The following is a 20,426-nucleotide window of genomic DNA, read 5'->3' as shown; positions in this document are numbered from 1 at the left end:
AGCGCCGAACGGACGGCACCTCCGCGTTCAACACACGTACGGTCAGTGTAACGTCTCCTCCTTCTTGATCCAGCAAGGGGGAAGGAGAGGTTGAGGAAGATGGCTCCAGCAGCAGCACGACGGCGTGGTGGTGATGGAGCTGCAGTACTCCGGCAGGGCTTCGCCAAGCTCTATGGAGGAGGAGGATGTGTTGGAGAGGGAGAGGGAGGCACCAAAGGCAAAGGTAAGAGGTCCTCCATCCCCCCCACTATATATAGGGGATCCTAGGGGGGGCGCCGGCCCTAGGAGATGCAATCTCCTAGGGGGGCGGCGGCCAAGGGGTGGGGGGCTTGCCCCCCAAGCAAGGGGGCGCCCCCCCTTTAGGGTTTCCCCACCCTAGGCGCATGGGCCCTAGGGGAAGTGGCGCCCCAGCCCACTTTGGGCTGGATCCCTTCGCACTTCAGCCCATGGGGCCCTCCGGGATAGGTGGCCCCACCCGGTGGACCCTCGGGACCCTTCCGGTGGTCCCGGTACAATACCGGTGACCCCAAAACTTGTCCCGATGGCCGAAATAGCACTTCCTATATATAATTCTTTACCTCTGGACCATTTCGGAACTCCTCGTGACGTCCGGGATCTCATCCGGGACTCCGAACAACATTCGGGTTACTGCATATACATATCCCTACAACCCTAGCATCACCGAACCTTAAGTGTGTAGACCCTACGGGTTCAGGAGACATGTAGACATGACCGAGATCGCTCTCCGGTCAATAACCAACAGCGGGATCTAGATACCCATGTTGGCTCCCACATGCTCCTCGATGATCTCATCGGATGAACCACGATGTCGAGGATTCAAGCAACCCCGTATACAATTCCCTTTGTCAATCGGTATGCTACTTGCCCGAGATTCGATCGTCGGTATCCCAATACCTTGTTCAATCTCGTTACCGGCAAGTCACTTTACTCGTACCGTAATGCATGATCCCGTGACCAGACACTTGGTCACTTTGAGCTCATAATGATGATGCATTACCGAGTGGGCCCAGTGATACCTCTCCGTCACACGGAGTGACAAATCCCAGTCTTGATCCGTGTCAACCCAACAGACACTTTCGGAGATACCCGTAGTATACCTTTATAGTCACCTAGTTACGTTGTGACGTTTGGTACACCCAAAGCACTCCTACGGTATCCGGGAGTTACACGATCTCATGGTCTAAGGAAAGGATACTTGACATTGGAAAAACTCTAGCAAACGAACTATACGATCTTATGCTATGTTTAGGATTGGGTCTTGTCCATCACATCATTCTCCTAATGATGTGATCTCGTTATCAATGACATCCAATGTCCATAGTCAGGAAACCATGACTATCTGTTGATCAACGAGCTAGTCAACTAGAGGCTTACTAGGGACATGTTGGTGTCTATTATTCACACATGTATTACGATTTCCGGATAACACAATTATAGCATGAATAAAGACAATTATCATGAACAAGGAAATATAATAATAATGCTTTTATTATTGCCTCTAGGGCATATTTCCAACAGTTATCTTGTTATATAAAATAAGAATGCAGAAAAGATGCTTACAACAAACTCTGGTTTAGGAAATATCCTACTTTGTCATAAATCACCATGTTTTGGATGCTCATCATCCAACTGATTAAGCCTTTGAACACATATATTATAAACCTCGTGATCCATACATTGTCTGCTAATCAGTTGCTCTGCAATACTTCTTCCAGTGATATTTATATAGCGGGAATATAATCTTTTATCCATGCACTAAAACAAATTTAAATAGTAAATGTTAGTCTGAAAATATTTCCCATAAAAAGATACAAGAGTACCTTTAGCTATTCATACCTGTCAAGTTGTTCTTTACTTGTCTTTAATATCAGTTCCTCAAGAAACCGGAACAATTTTTCTGATGGCAGATCCAACCATGAGGAAACATTTAAAATATTTGATTGAAATAGAACACATTTAACTTCTTTTCATATAACTTGAATATTGATAAAATGTCCAAAATCGATGGTGTGTTGTCCATTACTTTCAGTCCCTTTCTGATGACAATTTACTTCATGTATGTAACGCAAATTTCTCCCGATTATCTTCAATACGACTTGACATGACTGAAGTATGAAGCACATACTTATTCACTACTTTATGAACTACAATAGAAGTACTGGTCAACTACTTGTACTACGATGTTTAGTGAGTATAGAAGCAATGTTAAATAACAAAATAGTTAATCATTATAACTCTGACAACACTTCAAAATAATAATTTATTTATCTTCTGATATGTTGAACATAAGTACTGGATTAGCATTATGATCAGAATTTTTGGAATATATTAGCATGCACTATATTTTCATTTTCTAGTTAGTTCCATATAGATAATTCATCTGATACGAAAAAACTTGTCAATAACATCATTGCCGAAGACTGCATATAAGTTATGTTGATAAATACTTTTTACCTCGGATGCTATTTGAACATCAATTGAAGGACGTGGTGGGATAGAAATTTAGACTTTAAAACACAATTCGGATATTTGGTTGCTGCAACAGAAATTTCTCTTTTCCCAACATCACTGTATCCAGATGACATGTCCTTTGAACAACCTAATAAAATGTAAGATGAAAACATGAATTCACTTAGTAAGTTGTCTTAAACACAACTGACATAGCTTATTAACACTAACATCACTGATAGTTTTTAGAATAATTACTAAGTTAATTATTACTATTTAATACGTTGCTTACAATACATAAATAAATCTTTATGTTTATTACCTCACTGAAGTACAACAGATGGGCATAACAATAACTTTCAATGTTTCACACGTGATATAATGATGCTTACACACTTGTATTACTCGAATCGATTAAGTTTCTAACCTAATAACTTGATAGCAAGAGCATCATATTCTACTTGGTATGCACTGATATAGATTATTAAATCGCAATATTCTATTTTTTATGCACTAAAACAGATTATTAAATCGCAAGCTTAATATATTAAGTTTCATCCATGTGAACTTTTAACTTAAGACAACAAAATTAAGTATGACGAATGTAACTTAATCCAAAATTCTTACATATATAAACATAGCGCTACTAACTGTAGCATGTCACATACACGAAACATGTTTTAGTGGTAATGAAGTGAAAAAATCAACTAACTAGAACTTGAATCGATTACGTTTTGTTCCCTGTAACTTAAGAACATGCTTTGTTATGTACATTACATACATCACAGCATATGCAACCATAATATGCCCCATGTAACAATCGGAATCGTAGCATGTCTCAGCAAACACAATTATGTAGGATTTCAAGTTAATACAGTCAATATATTTTAGGACTCATGCAGTAAAACAAATATAATAAATAAAAGTTAAATAGATTAAGTTTCATCCTCAATAACTGAACCCAAAAAAATTTCATATATACATTGTATCGCTGCTAACCGTACTATTTCCATCGAAGTTTTTAAAATGATAGTATTTGAGAGAAAACATAGTTAATGTATCCAATACATCGATTGAAGAAACCAAACAAACGAATTGGATCATCAGTTTGCAAAACACAAAAACAACGAGGACATTCGATGAAATATTATAGATTTCAACTGTGGTACAACAACAAAAAGTTATCAAGAAGAAATATGCAAATATAACTAACCTTTAAGACCAACTTTCCGATAGAACTCCACTTGTATTGCTGATAATTTGTATCTATTTCAAAAGATTCAGGTAATAACCAATTTTACTTTCTATTTCTTGTAAGATGAGAGTGAACTAGAAAGAGAGAGATAGCAACGAAGAAGAATAGAGGAAGAAGAGCTAGCTATCTGTACTCTGAATGGATCGCTCTCATTGGGACTTGTATATGTGCAGATTGACTTACCGTATATACCCCACACGAACAGTTATCTGGCTCACGGAAAAACAGAGATATGGTTTATACATAACATTAGAGACATATATGAAGTGTTATACAACACAAAAAGAGTATATACACAAACATATGTACGAATCTTGGCGCAGATCAACGGCGTATCTATTTCAGCAGATTCAGGTAATAACCAATTTTACTTTCTATTTCCTGTAAGATGAGAGTGAACTAGAAAGAGAGAGATAGCAACGAAGAAGAACAGAGGAAGAAGAGTTAGCTATCTGTACTCTGAATGGATCGCTCTCATTGGGACTTGTATATGTGCAGATTGACTTACCGTATATACCCCACACGAACAGTTATCTGGCTCACGGAAAAACAGAGATATGGTTTATACATAACATTAGAGACATATATGAAGTGTTATACAACACAAAAAGAGTATATACACAAACATATGTGCGAATCTTGGCGCAGATCAACGGCCCACAAAGTGCATGCCCCCGCACTTGCGTGCCCTAAATCCTCTGTCGGCTTGTCGTGCCATCCAAAAAGAGCCATGATGGCGTTTACGAAGTCGTGTTTGGTATTCCTCGGCCTGGATAATTTCTTCAAAACCTCTTCAATCACTCTTGAATGAAGATTCTGAGAAGGCAGGGGCCTTGACCACAAACTTGAAAGTTATTTAATACCATCCGTTCATGCAAAGAACAAGCAATGCAAAAAAGGGCACTAAACAATAACCCCGGCACAGTGCATATAGAACGAGCTTGTCAAAAACATGAACAACAAGAACAAGAAGAAATACATGCAAATAGCCAACACCCAACCAAAACAAAAGTACATAAGAACGCCGAAACAAGAAGATGCACAATGGACAAACACCAACTGCTAAAAGGACCTAAAACCAAGACAAGGAAAGAAAAAAGATGACAAGTGACGAGAAGAGGCAGAAAGCAAACCAGACATAACAAACCCTGCAGAAAGAAAGAGAAGGCAGCAGGAGCATCGTAGGAAAGAACTTACCTCGAACAATAGCCAAGTAACAGAAACAAGTACAGACACCGCAAAAAGGAAAAGTTCTGGTGATATGTGATTAGATGAGAACGGCTAACATGAAGAAAAATAAGCATGCGAACATGAACCTTGGTAGGAACGATGAAAGAACAACACGTCGGCGGACTCCGACGGTGAACAATGCTTGAAACGTCAAACGGACGGCACATCGGTAGACGTCGATGGCAAACAAAGCCCCTACACCAAGAAAATTGGAATAAACCCTAGCTGCAACTCAAAGAGAACTGTGCAAGTGGAAAGGAGAGAGAGAGAGAGAGAGAGAGAGAGAGAGAGAGAGAGAGAGAGAGAGAGAGAGAGAGAGAGAGAGAGAGAGTAAGAACGCACACCCCATGTATGAAAATACCCACACTCCCACAAATCTATCAATGCATAATACAACGGGCCAAACCGACACAACACAAATAAGATACCCGGACATGGGCGACCCAACACACGGGCGCAACCGGCGCACTGGAGCAGATGACACACACGAATGAAAGTGCAACAGGGTGTCCCACCTGCCGCCCGGACGTATAGGCGTATGCATCACATGCCCGACCGTGCAGGCACACCCGGCGGGTGACCCGACACACGCGAACGAAAGACCATCGGGGCTTCTAGGCAGCGTACCCAGCAACGATCTACCATGTGATGCCCATCAACTGAAAAACTATCTATCACGAGATGTCGTGCATGCATGCACAATCTGGCATGGGCACACGTGCCTACCCGGCTCGCACGTCTGAAATAGCTCGCTGCATGCGTTATCACCCGCAGATGCTGACAGGGTGAGCCGGCCTCCCCCTCGCGTGCGGAGCACCACGTGGGGTGGCGCACAAGGGCACGACCCAAATCACCACATGATGGTCGCCTCGGCCGCTCCCACAGTCCACCCATCAAGGACCCCGAGACAGGTCGCCCGATGGGCGCCGTCCGGGCAGATCGAATGACATAGAGAGCCCTAGGGAGCCAGTCGCAGGAGGCCAGCTTGAAACTAACGGCGTGGATGGCCTCCTCGCCGAGCCATGCATACACATATGGTCGGATGGCGCGAGCGATGCACACCGCACGAAAAATAGTCTATGGGGTCGTAAACATCGGGATCTTATCAGATCTTTTGACATCCATCTGAAAACAATATATGTTGAATACTTTTGGGGCATAAAATCAGACATCAATTTTGTCACTTTATTTGTATTGAACGCAAGAATGCTAGGCTCGATGACACCGGTCGTCAAGACCAACAATGAGGAGTTCTTGGCAAAACAACGCCAGAAGCTTCAGCTAGAGAAGAAGGCTTCAAATGGTGGTCAGTTTAATTTCTACTCAAGGTGGACGCAATTTTGTGGGGGCATAACATAAAATATGTCCGTGATCTTGATTCAATTGATCTTTCTAAAATATTCCGTTGAAAATACTTCGTTTGGTCCAGTGAGATATATATCGAATTAGTGTATCTCATTTTGTGTCTCATACAAACCGTATGTTTTGTTACTTTTATTTGATGTTTGTATTATCTAGAACCTTGCAAGATTCAAACAAAGCTATCAATAATTATGATGGTAACTTGCATTTGATGTTTCTTAAACATCAAATGCAAGTTAACATCATAATTATTGATAAGTTTGTTTGAATCTTCCAAGGTTCTAGATAATACAAATATCAAATACAAGTAATAAAACATATGCTTTGTATGAGAGACAAAATGAGATACACTTATTGGGTATACATCTTACTCGACCGAATGAAGTACTTTCAATGAAATATTTTGAAAAGATCAAATAAATCTAGATCATCATACATATTTTATATTTTGTCCAAAAAAATTGCGTCCACCTTGAGTAGTGAAATTAAACTGAGCACCATCTGAAGCCTTGTTCTCTAGTTGAAGCTTCTAGTGTTGCTTTGCCACGAACTCTTCATTGTTGGTCTTGACAACCAGTATCATCAAGTCTAGCAGTCTAGCGTTCAGTACAAAAAACTGACAAAAACTGGTGTCAAGTTTTATGGCCCAGTAATAATCCAATGTACATTGTTTTCAGATGGATGCCAAAAGATCTGATAAAATTTCGGTGTTTACGATGCCACAGATTCTTTTTCCTAGCGATAGGGCACCGACATGCGCTACCAAAACCAGCACATGATGCTGGCGCCGGTCGCACCCGCGGTCCACCCATCATGGACCCCTAAAGCCATCCGTCTGGGTGCTCACCATCCGATTAGATTGGGCGGCACGAAGAGCCCAGGGAGGTGCCTGCGGCACACAAGCACTAAACGAACGCCGTAGAGGGCTTCGTCACCCGCAAAGGCTCCCAGGAGGCGGGATACTCCAACATACTTTGTAGGAGTAAAGACCGACATACACACCCCAATTGACATTTGGTGTTCAGCGATATCCGCAAGACACTCAACTCCAATCACGATACTCGAGGCAACCCTAGTGAATGGTTGTTGCTGTACCAACAATATAAGTCCAAGCATTGATGGCAAGTATTTAAATATTATGTTCTCTTCATAAATCTATCTCGTGATGATGATGATGTGATCACCTGCCTCATCAATAGACCCTTTTATCACATTTATCACACAACAGAGCACACATATCGTTCTACTTGTGTGACAAGCGTGATAAAAGAGTGTGCTAATGAGGAAGATCATCATCATCATCATCATGATACAAATGTATGAAGATTGCAAAAGAATTAAATACATGTCACCGATGTTTAGCTTTAAGTATTATTGAACAAATTGATTAAAACTATTCATGGAAAGACAATTCGTTTAGTGTTCAACTATCACATATGAATATCATTAGCATCAGTGTGACACATATAAATTGATTTTCCCACCAAATTCCAACAATATTTCCCCAAGGTGTTTATTGAACTATAAACATTTCCAATGCCGAGGAAAACTATATCTTAAAAAACTTGTGTTTGGGAAAATCTGTAAATTGTGACAACAATGGACAATGTTTCAAAGATAATATAATGCATACATGGAAACAAAAATGTAGCAGAAAACAAAAAAAAATTCTAGCCATGCAAATGCGAGGGTCATCCTGCTAGTTTAAGACATCACATTTTTTTGCTAGTACATCCATATATTATATGAATATTCCTGAAAACTAAAACTCCTTCAGTGTTCCACTTAGGTCCTTTTAGAGTGAGTTGTGCAGGAGGGAAATATCAGGTGATGCCACCACTTTGATGCTCCCATGATACGGATTTGAAAATTTGAACTTTATTCAATTTTTTTAAAAAAACATGAATGTTCACAACACATGTGTCTATGACCGCTAAAGAATTCAGATCCAAGTTCGATATACGCATTGAGAAACAAAAAGATAAATCGAGATGTGAATAGTGTAGTTTTTACACTATTCATGTTTTTGTCTTTATTGACACTATTCATGTTGAATTTGCCTCTCTATGTGTACTTTGAATTAGGATCTGAATTTTTTAGCATTCGTAGATACATGTGTTGTAAATATTCACAAACTTTCTTGGAATTTTTTGAATCATTTAAGTTTGAACTTTTTGATTTGGTAGCATGAGAGCATCCAGCTGGAGGTATCACCTGTATTCTCCCTTGTGCAATGTTATATAGAGACTGACTATATTTTGTAATGGAAGTTGAAGAATGACTCTCGGTCTCAAATGAGGCCCATAATGACTAGCAAGTATCACATGCCACTATGGTTGTGTCATATATTGGTCATCGATAAAGAAGAATGCATGAATTATACAGTTGTGATAAAATATTTTGATTCACTAATCATTAAAAAATGGAAGCCCCACACAACCGATAGGTAAGTAGCATGACCTAGTTCATAATATGGTAGCATTTCATATTTTGATCCTTTGAAAACTACGAAGTCTCGTATAGGTTTTTCAAAGGAATACAAAACTACTCATGAAATTTACAGGAATGTCAGAGGAAACAGTTCAACATCTACTAGATGCTGGAAAGAAGTTTGTCTTCCAACACATAGCGTATTCCTATTGACTAGAAATGCCATGGTCAGGAAAAAAAAACTTTCAGTTCGTTAGACATTGAACTGTTTCCTGTGAAACACCTGTAAGATTCAAAGTAACACCATATTATGCATGGAAACTATAGGATTTTTTAATCATTTCCTAGCTCATCTAGGATCATATTATGCATAAAAACACATGTGAATTGGCCCCATGCTTTCTACTAGCATCATCTTGTCATAACTGGTGGTCAAGTTATCTGTTTTCTACAGATTTAAAACAACATGGTAGTGTTTTGGTTATCGATTTCTATGAAGCAATGAATAATGCATAATGTTTTGACAAAAGAATTTGATTTGTTGAACATTGGAAAAAATTGGAAGCCCCACCAAGCCAACGAGTAGCTAGCAAGGCCTAGTTCATATTCTAATATGGCAATATTTCGTATTTCGAGCATTTGAAAACCTTCAAAATTGTTGTGTCTCATATAGTCGTATAGGCTTTTCAAATGAACATGAAACTGCTATTGATATTTACAGGAATTTCAGATGAAACAGTTCAACATCTACAAGATTATGAACTTTTTTTGTCTTTCAAACATGGCTTTTTTCCTTTCAACTAGAAATGCCTTGTTAGTAAAAACAACAAATAAAAAAAATCCTGCTCGGTAGACATTGTGTAAGATTCATCCAACCATAACTAGTGTACTAGTCAAGTTATTTGTATTGTTTTCTAGTAGTAGTACCAGGAATGCAGCAATACCGTTGAAATTCCTACCGAAATCCTGGTAGAAGATTGAGAAGGAGCACAGGAAAAAGAATTCGTGACGTCGTGAACACCAGGATCTTATGAGATATTTTGACATCCATATGAAAACAATATACGTTGGATTATGATTGAGGCATAAAATCTAACACCGATTTTGTCACTTTTTTTGTACTAAACATCAGAGTGCTAGACTCGATGACACTAGTAGTCAAAACCAACAACGAGGAGCTCCTGGCGAAACAACATCAGAAGCTTCAGCTAGAGAACAAGAGTTCAGATGGTGCTCAGTTTAATTTCACCACTCTAAGGACCATGGACATATTTTATATTATGTCCCAAATTTTTTGCGCCCACCTTGAGTAGTGAAACTAAACCGCGCAACATCTGAAGCCGTGTTCTGTACCTGAAATTTCTGACGCTGTTTTGTCAAGAGCTCCTTATTGTTGGTCTTCTCTACCAATGTCATCGAGTGTGACACTCTTGCTTTCAGTACATGAAAAAATGACAAAATCGTCGTAGAATTGTACGCCCTAGTAATAATTCAATGTATATTTGTTTTCAGATGGATATGAAAGGTCTAATAAGAAGCTGATGTTTATGACATCATAATTTTTTTTTCCCATGAGAGGGCGCATGCGCGCGTAACCGAAACCATCACATGCGGTGACCCCAGGCCGCGCGGCACCCGCGGTCCACTTGTCATGGACCCATGAGGTCATCTATTCGGGTGCGCGCCGTCCGGGCAGATCGGACTACACGAAGAGTCCCGGGAGGAGGCGCCCTGTAGCGCAATCTGATTTTCGCAGGTGGGCTATCCAGGAACGCAGCAACACGGTAGAAATCCGGACTGATGAAAAATCCTGGTAGAAGATCGCTGTCCCATCCGCCAAATGTGATGGGACCTACAGTCGCTAGCACCACTCGGGGAAGCAGCGAGCGAGCGAGCGGCGCAGAAGAACCTCTCGCCCGCGTCAATCCAATTTTAATGCTGCGGCACCACCCCCCTCCCCATCCTCGGAATCTGTTGCATTCAATACAACTTTCGAAAAACAAGCATTTTTCTAATGCGCCCCAGCTACCTAGATCCAGCCAAAGGCTCCAAGCCCCATCAGCCACCACTGTTCGGCCTCCTCCATTAGCGGCGCGCGAGCGAGCTTCTCCGCCCTCTCGCCTCCGCTGATTACCGCCAGTGCGATTAGCGGGGTGCTCGCGAAGCGAGACCAGCAGTGAAGGCGAGGCCTTCGAGCTCGCGATCCCTTTTCCTCTGCTGCTGCTGCCCGCAAGATTACAAAATCCCGCGTTTGTCCTGTTGCCGCTGCTGCCGCTGGCGCTGCTCTCGGGAGGGCGGCCATAGAAAGGAGATAAGGAGGAGAAGAAACGGAAAAGAAATAATAAAGGCTGGAGGCTTTTGGAGCTCATAATTTTTGGCCTTTCTCTGCGCTCCCCGGGGAGATTTTCCGGCGCTTTCTTACTTTCTTTCCGGGAGGTGGGTTGGGAGAGAATCCAGCCTCTGAATTCGGTGAGTGAGTTCTTTCTTCCCCCCCTGCTGCTTTTCGTGTGCAGAGTATTAATTTGGTTTGATTCGCTTCTGCCCCTTATTTTAATGTGCTGATGTGAGGCCTTTTTTGCCTTTTCTAATTCTCGCAACCTTTTCGCTGCGTTTTCTTTGGAGATTCTTCTTGGGACAAACTTGCAGGAATCACCCAAGTGAGGCTCTCATCGGCCATATCTTGTTGATGTTTCTCTTTCTCTCTGCCTGTCACTTTCCTCCCAACCGTAGGATAATACTAGTACTACTACACAGGTCTTGGTCTTTTTTCCCTCTCAAGATTTGCATCTTTGCTTGTGAGTGAGTCGCCCATGGCCAAGGAGTCGTGGTCAATTCTTGTGAGCTAGGGTAAGATACAAGCAGCAGCAGCAAGGCTGGAGTGTCTGTGTTCTCTTCTCTGCTGGCAAAGTGGCCGTTTTTTCATCCCCTTGTGAGAGGCGAGAGCTGCAATCTTTGGAGTGTAGTTACTCCCACCAGCCATTTCTTGGCGCTGGTTTACTCTACTGATTAAATGCCCCAAATTTCGTTTTATGCACTGCTAAAAATTTTGTGCAATCAATGCGAAGCCCCCCGACTGCGCGCATAAAAGGGGGACAAAGGTGTGAAGACCCAAGAGCGTCTCCTGATTGTTTTCTCCTTCCTGTGCAGCAGTTTCTGGTCTGGTCCAAGGCGAGAGAGTGTTCTTGCTTGAGTTGGTGTTGATCCAATGGGCGAGATGAACCACCAGCCCGGGGTGCCGCCGCCGGTGGGCGTGCCACCGCCCATGGGGATGCAGCCCATGATGAACGCTCCGGTTGGCGCCGGCGCCATGCACCAGCCCTACGAGCAGTTCAACCAACTCAACTACTGCGTCCACTCCAATCCTTCCTGGGGTACGGAAATCCAATCCTGGCTCCCCTCTTAACTCCTCTGCCCGCTTTTACTTTCTTTTGCTTCCGCATGTACAGTTCGATTGTGTGCATACAGGACGAAGTAGCAGTCTGATCTCTAGTACTACTATCTACAGATTTAGGCATCTTTAATTTTGGTTTGCAGATGGTTCTTGGTCATTCTTTTGTTCAAGGCCTATCTCAGATTTCGGTTTGGTTGCGTTCAATAATGCTCTGTTTTGTAAAGTCCCCACATATAATCGACTTCACTGATGTATTGATTTTCTTGAATCTCCTGTTCATGTAGAATTATAGCCTTTGTTATTGCATACTTTGTTGATCTGTAAAGGGCTGTACCTACTATTCTTGATCTGAATCTGGGATGTTCATTTAGACAGCTAGCAACACTTCTATCAGGTGCTGCTATAAGAGGCAATGTTTTTTTCATGGAACAAAAAGAGGAATTGTTGTGATCTGCCACTTTGAAGTATAGAAAAGAAAAGTCTATTGATGCCTAATCTTTAAGAAAAGTCTTTGTCTGCATATCTCCTGTAGTCTTTTATACTTCTCCTTTGCATATATTTAGGTATGAACAGTACTGCTGGAAGCCTGGAATTGGTTTCCTTGTTTGGATATGATTAGGATATATGTAAAACTTGCACTTACCCTGTTCTATTGTACCATCATCTACAGTTCAGGTAGCAGGGCTTGCATTCCTCCACTACCTAGTGATGTTGGGCTCTACTGTCATGCTTGTGTCAATTATTGTTCCTGCAATGGGTGGTGGTCCTGTGAGTATATCAATTTGCTTTGCTATTCATAGCATTTTGTTCTGCATCAATGTAATTTCCTTTTGAAGATTTAGTGTTGATTCCCTGCTGCTTTTGTTGTTCTTATTGATAGGGTGAGAAGGCTCGTGTTATTCAAGCATTCCTGTTTGTGAGTGGCATTAATACTCTGCTCCAAACACTCGTTGGGACACGGCTTCCAACAGTTATGAATGCCTCCTTCGCATTTGTTGTCCCAGTGCTGTCAATAGCCAGACAGTTTAACACAAACGACTTTGAAAGTAATCATGAGGTAGAGTGGTGCTAATTTGCTCAGTCATAACACTCTTTTATCTGTAATGTTTAACCATGCTCCTTGTTGCGTTTTGGCAAATGTTATTTGGAATGATAGTTCTTTCGAGGATTCATTGATAAATTATCTTTCACATGGTAATATTTACACTTCTAACTATTGAGGCATCTGCAGAGATTCGTTCACACAATGAGAGCAACTCAAGGGGCTCTAATTGTTGCTTCAATCCTCAACATGATTCTTGGATACAGCAGAGCATGGGGGGCATTTGCCAAGTATGCATCCTGTAGTACTAGTTCTTAGACTTAATATAGTATTATTTTCTTTTGAAGCTATTAATATTCATGTAATTTTATTTCGCAGGAAATTCAGTCCTGTAATAATGACTCCTGTTGTTTGTGTCGTTGGTCTTGGACTATTTCAAATTGGCTTTCCTCAGGTATGATTTCTATATTTTAGCAGAGGACTTAACATTGAGAAAGAAAGAATGGAAACATATAATGTTTATTCTCCATGGTAGGTTGGAAAATGTGTTGAGATTGGGTTGCCAATGCTAATTCTTGCGATTGTTGTGCAACAGGTAACAACTTAAATCTCCTTTTTGTATTTTCTGATCGAAATATCGATTAATTTCCATTTTAGTTATGCTATGATTTGTGAAGCTGGCTAGGAACCAACTGTTCAATTTGCTCTATGCAGTATGCGCCACTTTACTTCAGACATATCCATGAGCGCACAACCTTCTTGTTTGAGAGGTATTCGTTGCTTCTTTGTATCGGCATCGTGTGGGCCTTTGCAGCTATCCTTACTGCTGCTGGTGCATACAACCATGTTTCGCTCAAGACACAACAGCACTGCCGCACTGACAAGTCTTTCCTTATATCATCTGCACCATGGTATGGTTCTTGAGGATATTTCTTATGAACTAACTTTACGAATCGCAAATGTTTGAAGCAGCCATTTTTAATCCACTCTTTGCATGCCTGCACTTTCAGGATCAAAATTTCATACCCCTTCCATTGGGGTCCACCAATCTTCACTGCAGGTCATTCATTTGGAATGATGGGTGCTGTGCTTGTTTCATCTTTTGAGGTTAAGACTAATTGGATTTCCCTTTGTTCTATCTTCTTTCGTGCATTCTTTCTGCTGGAACCTAATTGTGCTATCTTGTGTAGTCAACCGGTGCACACTTTGCAACTGCACGTCTAGCCGGTGCAACACCACCCCCAGCTCATGTTCTTACTCGAAGTATTGGTTTACAGGTGACTGTCATTTCAGAAGTTGTCTTATAAGGGCTAGTGAAATATGGTTATCCATGAATACTAGAATTTGAATGCTTTCCTTCTCCTTACAAATGCTTTAACTGGATGTATATGCTAGAGCACAAATAGTTTCAAATACTTCCTATGTGATGTGATGATTGATTGTGCCATACTTTCTTTGACTCTTGTGCGGATTCTTCTGGGCTGCTATTAAAGTGTCTACGTGCAGGGCATTGGGATATTCCTGGCAGGACTGTGTGGTGCTCCAGCCGGTTCATCTGTATCAGTGTAAGGGAACAACTCCTCCCCCCCCCGCGCGCCCCCTCGTGTGGCACAGTCACGTGTAGGGTTTTACTATTATAGAATAGTCTCACGCGTAAATGAAACTGAAATGTATTGCTGCATTGTAGGTATGATGATCCAACATTGTAGCCAAGTTTATCTTGGGGCTGGTTGTTGACTTATTATTAGCAACCGTATTTGCCTTAAAAACAGCTTTTTTCATGCCATCAGAACTTATCACGTAATCTCGAGGCTGTTCGTGTAGGAAATATACTTCCATCTACTGTTTAGGTGCTAGTCTGGTGATAACCTCACACAATGAAGAAAGGAAGAGGATGCAAGCAAGAAAAAAGAGTGGAAATGGCATACCTGTCTAGGCCAATAGCACCAGAGCCTCCATCCATGGCGCCTGCCACTCCCAACTCTTTCGCTACCAGAGCGAGTGATGACGATGACTTGAATTATCTGATCCAAGGAGGAGGTGCTTAATGTTGCCCGGACCTCGATGGATCTGGTGGTGGAGAAGGACAGACATGACAAAGGTGGGGGATCTAGCAAGGAGGAGCACGTTCTTTATCGGAAGCCTTAGTTGCCATCTGGCTAGTAGGACCAATTCCAGCTCACCTACAAAATGTGCCAAGACTTCAAATCCAAAAGTTCCACCTTCCTTGAAAATCAACTTTGGAATCTAAGATTTGAACTTTACAAGAGTTAAAAGCAAAAGTTCTAATCACGAGCTCTGGTTGTTGTATGCCAAGCTCAGAAGAGCTTGGGACAATGGCACTTAGCACCTTAGGAACACCAGACACACCCACTCTTTCTTGATTGCTCCTTGTTATCTGCCTGAAGTCCTGATAAGCACACCCAATTGATCATCCTCCCCATGATGGTGACGGAGGCAGAGCAGACTGAGGAACTGCCTCTACCCTCCTCCAATCAACTCGGTCTTGTTTCTTTCTCCTAGATCAAGGTATTTGTTATTCTTCGTCTAATCAACGCGGTCTTATTGGTACCTAGTTTACTATTCTAGATCTTCATCTAGCTGTTCTCTTTATTTTGCTACTCCTTCCTAAACATTCCTCTAATCGACTCGATCTTGTTGCTTTGTTCTAGATCAAGGTATTGGTTATTCTTCCTCTTCTATCCTAGGTAGCAGCAGGAGGAGGTGACGAGTAGAATAGTACTCCCTCTGTAAAGAATTATAAGAGTGTTTAGATCACTAAAGTAGTGATCTAAATGCTCTTATATTTATTTACGGAGGGAGTAGCAGAGAATAGCTAGATCAGATCTATAGTAAAACAGAGAAAGGAGATGGGAAACTAACCGGGAGGTGGATTCAGCCATCACAGCACGCCATCCTAGATCTGATTCTTGGGTGGGCCACAAAGGTGCTTTACCGGTAGCGAGTTCTTCTGATCTGGATAAAGCAATAAGACCAAATCAATTAGAGAAAGGATTAGCAAATCAAAGAGAACAACTAGATCGAGATCTAGAGTAGTAAACAGATACCTTTATCTAGAACATAGCAATAAGACCGAGTCAATTAGAGGAGTAATAGCCGATACCTTGATCTAGAACAAAGCAACAAGACCGAGTCGATTAGAGGAAGGAGTAGCAAATAAAAGGTAACAGCTAGATCGAGATCTAGAGTAGTAAAATAGATACCTTGATCTAGATCAAAGCAATAAGACCCGAGTCGATTAGAGGAAGAATAGCCGATACCTTGATCTAGAACAAAGCACCAAGACTGAGTCAGATTAGAGGAAGGAGTAGCCAAAAAAAGAGAGAACAACTAGGTTGAGATCTAGTCTAGACACTTGAGTAGTAAAATAGAGGAGATGGGAAACTAACTGGGAGCTGGATTCAACCCTCAGCACGCCATCGCCATCCCCGCCTAGATCTGCTTCTTGGGTGGGCCACAAAGGTGCTTTACTGGTAGCGAGTTCTTCCGATCGAGAACAAAGCAATAAGGCAAAATCGATCAGAGGAAGGATTAGCAAAACAAAGAAAACAACTAGATCGAGATCAGTTGTAAAACAGATACCCTGATCTAGAACAAAGCAACACGACTGAGTCACAACCCGACATCGCTATCCCCGCCTAGATCTGCTTCCTAGGCGGGTACAGAGCCTTTACCGATAGCGAGTTCTTCCGATCTAGAACAAAGCAACACGACATAGTCAATTGGAGGAAGGTAGAGGAAGGAGTGGCAAAACAAAGAGCTAGATTGAAATCTAGAGTAGTAAAATAGAGGAGACGAGAGACTAACCAGGAGGTGGAGTCAGCCATCACAGTACGCCATCGCCATCCCCGCCTAGATCTGCTTCTTGGACTGCCGACAAGACTGAGTCACAACCCGCCATCGCCATCCCCGCCTAGATTTGCTTCCTGGGTGGGTGACAGAGCCTTTACCGATAGCGAGTTCTTCCGATCTAGAACAAAGCAACGGGACATAGTCGATTGGAGGAGGTAGAGGAAGGAGTGGCAAAACAAAGAGCTAGATCGAGATCTAGAGTAGTAAAATAGAGGAGACGAGAGACTAACCGGGAGGTGGAGTCAGCCATCACAGCACGCCATCGCCATCCCCACCTAGATCTGCTTCTTGGACTGGCGACAAGGGTGCCTTACCGGTAAGAGGTAGTGAGTTCTTCCCTAGGACGTCGCTGCCAGGTTAGGCCACTGGTGGCGATGGTTTGCGGTTCTCCGTTGGAGAAGTTCTACGGGAAGGGATGAGTTGGGTGCGGCGGCTCAAGGAGGTGGAGTCAGCCATCACAGCACGCCAACACCATCCCCGCCTAGATCTGCTTCTTGGACTGGCGACAAGGGTGCCTTACCAGTAAGAGGTAGTGAGTTCTTCCCTAGGACATCGTCGCCGGGTTAGGCCGCTGGTGGCGATGGTTTGCGGTTCTCCGTTGCAGAAGTTCTACGGGAAGGGATGAGTTGGGTGCGGCGGCTCAAGGAGGAGGGGAGTGAAAACCTAATTTCTCTTTGTGTGTGGTGGCTTTATAAGGAGCGGAGCGAAAACGTAATAGCCCCACCTTCCGAGCCGACCATCTGGGCTAGTTGGGCCGGCAAAGCAGGCCGACAGCCAACTGAATCAGCAACGGCAAGGAAGTCAGGGTAGAATGTTTCGCCTCGACTGCTGTCTTGTGCTTCTAGCATTTCCTTCGCGATGCCGATGCTGTTCACACGTGCTTCTCCTGTCACCGTAGTCTCTCACTCCACGGTGGTGCCAAGTTGCCAAAACTGCCCACCTTGTTGTGCAAAGAGTTTTGCCCAGTTTGTGAACCTGAAATTTAGGCTGCTTGACTTACCATTTGCGCCCAGCTGCAGGCTCCAGTTGGCAGCCCTCAATGACTGGGAAGCTAAATGCAACTAATCATTTTTTAGGGATAAATGGAACTAGTCTTCATCTGGTCAATGACTTCATAACTATGGTGCAATCCAACGTTTAAAAAAAAAGCAGCAGTGCAATCTGATGGTGGTTCATGCACGCACTGTAATATTGCAACAGGCGTCCATATATTAGGCCGGGGATTTCTAGTTAGAACTTAGAAATACTACACTGATGATCCTTTAGCACATCACATCTGAATATACTTACTTACGAAGCCTTTGATCCCAAACAAGTTGGGGTAGGCTAGATATGAAACCCTTTCACGAGGACTTCCCAGGAGGTCACCCATCCTAGTACTACTCTCGCGCAAATGGGTTTCATACCCAAAAGACTGGCTAGTTTTTACGTTGGCTCGCCAAGCCTATCACAACCCTTAGATATGAAACTCTTTCACAAGGACTTCCCAGGAGGTCACCCATCCTAGTACTACTCTCGCTCAAATCGGTTTCATACCTATGGGACTGGCTAGTTTTTACGTTGGCTCGCCAAGCCTATCACAACCCTCCTCCTTTACCCGGGCTTGGGACCGGCTATGCCTAGAAGACATAGGCGGAGTTACATCACATCTGAATATAACCCAGTATATTGTTTCTCAAGACAAAGTTTCCCTTTAGAACTACTTATGCTATGCCTTGTCAACTGCACGCACTAGACTTATCTTCCTATATAAATGCAGCGAAAACATCGGGCTACTTGGATTAACAAAAGTTGGAAGTAGGAGAGTGATCCAGATATCAACTGGCTTCATGATATTCTTCTCCATATTTGGTAATTCTCTGTTCCCACCTTGTGTTACTGAAGGAAAGAAAAGTAAATTCTGGCTCAAATTTGAGAACTTTCATTCTTGCAGGGAAGTTTGGGGCGTTCTTCGCATCAATCCCGTTGCCAATCTTCGCGGCAATTTACTGCATCTTGTTTGGTATCGTAGGTGAGCCAGAACTTCCTTTCTGTGCTGTTGCATATGTGTTTTTTCACTATATTTGGCCTAACCAATGTATTTTGCTGATACCAGCTGCTGTGGGAATCTCGTTCAGCCAGTTTGCAAACAAAAACTCCATGAGGAACATCTACATCATTGGACTATCGTTGTTCCTTGGCATCTCGATCCCTCAATATTTCGCGGAGTACACCGCTTCTGCTGGCCGCGGACCTGCCCGAACAAATGCAGGATGGGTATGTTAAGCAACCCCCTTTTCATCATTGTTTAGTTATCATGTCAGTTTGAGCCTCGAGTTCCTGGTGTGTGAATTTTGATTTCTAAAATTCATCTCTACGTTCTTTGTTGCCGCAGTTCAATGACATCATCAACACAGTTTTTGCCTCCGGCCCAACGGTGGCGCTGATCGTCGCGTCGCTTCTGGACAACACTCTGGAGCCCCGTGCCAACGAGAACGACCGAGGGCTCTCATGGTTCATGCCATTTCTGCGCCGCCGTAAAGGGTACTCGGACCCCAGGAACGAGGAGTTCTACAGCTACCCGATCCGGGTCCATGACTTGGTTCCGCACCGGTTTCTCTGATTCTAGAAGGGGTGCTGCTAATTATCCTGTGCTGCTGTGCAATGTAAATCCCCTTTGTTCTTGTTAGCCTTTTACCCCCTGTGGCCCGTAGCGATTGGTGCGGTCACAGGTTTCAGCTTAGTGGGATATATGGTACAAGGATGCTAGGACTTCCGTCGTTGCTGTTGTTGGCCGTTTGGGCCAAGGAGTTGGTTACATGGTTGACGTAGAGTTTTATTGTCCGGGTGTAATGCTGTCTCTGGGGAAAAATGAACGCAAAAGGATGATAGTACCTCAATTATCGGTTACTGAGGCAGCGATGTGTTGATGAACCTTCAGTGCGTGCATTGGTTTATGAAATCTTTGCAAGTAAACTGGCCTAATTTTCTTCTGCATTTTATCATAAGATGCTCAAAATCAAAGGCTGGTAGGTATGCGTACTCTGATGAACTTGCAGGTTTCACATGGTCGATATCTTTTGGTCTATAAAAGAGCAGCCTGAAGAGACGACCGATGACAGGAAAATGAAGCACGGTTTTCGTTTGGCAAAGGCCTGCATTTGCTATCGTGAGATTGTGAGGCATTGGGAATATGGAGCTTTCGTGTTGCCTTGCTCACAGCACTTCCATGTGGCAAGCAACGCTTTGCTGCTATGGTCGGGGCAGCTGAAACTGCAGGGCATGCTTTTACGTCCGCCCGGGAAGTTGAATCTCGGAGCCCTCCTGTCAACTGGAGTGCTTGAGCAGCCGGGTTGCACTGTTTTGTAGCCTATAGCGCCTGTTTTCCTTTCAAG

The 20,426-nt window shown here is 42.8% G+C and overlaps 1 protein-coding gene and 2 long non-coding RNA genes across 6 annotated transcripts; 1 reads left to right on the top strand and 2 right to left on the bottom strand.

The window, feature by feature from the left end:
* Positions 1 to 1,511: 1,511 nt before the first annotated feature.
* LOC123102403 (uncharacterized) lies at positions 1,512 to 16,152 on the bottom strand. Its single transcript, XR_006448939.1, has 3 exons — positions 16,063 to 16,152; positions 15,108 to 15,362; positions 1,512 to 5,149 (listed from the first exon to the last, which is right to left on the bottom strand). It is a non-coding gene; the product is annotated as an uncharacterized lncRNA (long non-coding RNA).
* LOC123102401 (nucleobase-ascorbate transporter 3) lies at positions 10,660 to 20,007 on the top strand. Of its 4 annotated transcripts, none has more exons than XM_044523754.1 (15): positions 10,660 to 11,215; positions 11,894 to 12,117; positions 12,808 to 12,905; positions 13,018 to 13,194; positions 13,369 to 13,469; positions 13,558 to 13,633; positions 13,715 to 13,774; positions 13,894 to 14,090; positions 14,190 to 14,286; positions 14,370 to 14,456; positions 14,686 to 14,744; positions 18,812 to 18,903; positions 18,986 to 19,063; positions 19,148 to 19,308; positions 19,427 to 20,007. In XM_044523754.1, exons 2-15 carry the CDS (start codon positions 11,952 to 11,954, stop codon positions 19,652 to 19,654), a joined length of 1,677 nt encoding a protein of 558 aa, XP_044379689.1. In that variant the 5' UTR covers positions 10,660 to 11,215; positions 11,894 to 11,951; the 3' UTR covers positions 19,655 to 20,007. The 4 variants fall into 4 exon arrangements, with proteins under 4 accessions (XP_044379689.1, XP_044379688.1, XP_044379690.1 ...); XM_044523753.1 differs by having other exon boundaries at positions 10,661 to 11,215; positions 11,897 to 12,117; XM_044523755.1 differs by lacking the exon at positions 10,660 to 11,215 and adding an exon at positions 11,321 to 11,593 and having other exon boundaries at positions 11,897 to 12,117.
* On the bottom strand, positions 16,442 to 17,675 carry LOC123102402 (uncharacterized). The gene is made up of 5 exons (XR_006448938.1): positions 17,283 to 17,675; positions 17,008 to 17,170; positions 16,783 to 16,894; positions 16,590 to 16,683; positions 16,442 to 16,466 (listed from the first exon to the last, which is right to left on the bottom strand). It is a non-coding gene; the product is annotated as an uncharacterized lncRNA (long non-coding RNA).
* Positions 20,008 to 20,426: the final 419 nt, after the last annotated feature.

This window comes from Triticum aestivum, chromosome 5A, assembly GCF_018294505.1.
Source record: "Triticum aestivum cultivar Chinese Spring chromosome 5A, IWGSC CS RefSeq v2.1, whole genome shotgun sequence".
In the NCBI taxonomy this organism is placed as follows: domain Eukaryota; kingdom Viridiplantae; phylum Streptophyta; class Magnoliopsida; order Poales; family Poaceae; genus Triticum; species Triticum aestivum.
This window is presented reverse-complemented; position numbering and strand designations above follow the sequence as displayed.

Coding starts and splice junctions, on each gene's coding strand:
- LOC123102401 (XM_044523754.1), top strand. CDS start 11,952: ATGGGCGAGATGAACCACCAGCCCGGGGTGCCGCCGCCGGTGGGCGTG. Junction 12,906..13,017: donor CTGCAATGGGTGGTGGTCCT/GTGAGTATATCA, acceptor TCTTATTGATAG/GGTGAGAAGGCTCGTGTTAT. Junction 13,195..13,368: donor ACTTTGAAAGTAATCATGAG/GTAGAGTGGTGC, acceptor AGGCATCTGCAG/AGATTCGTTCACACAATGAG.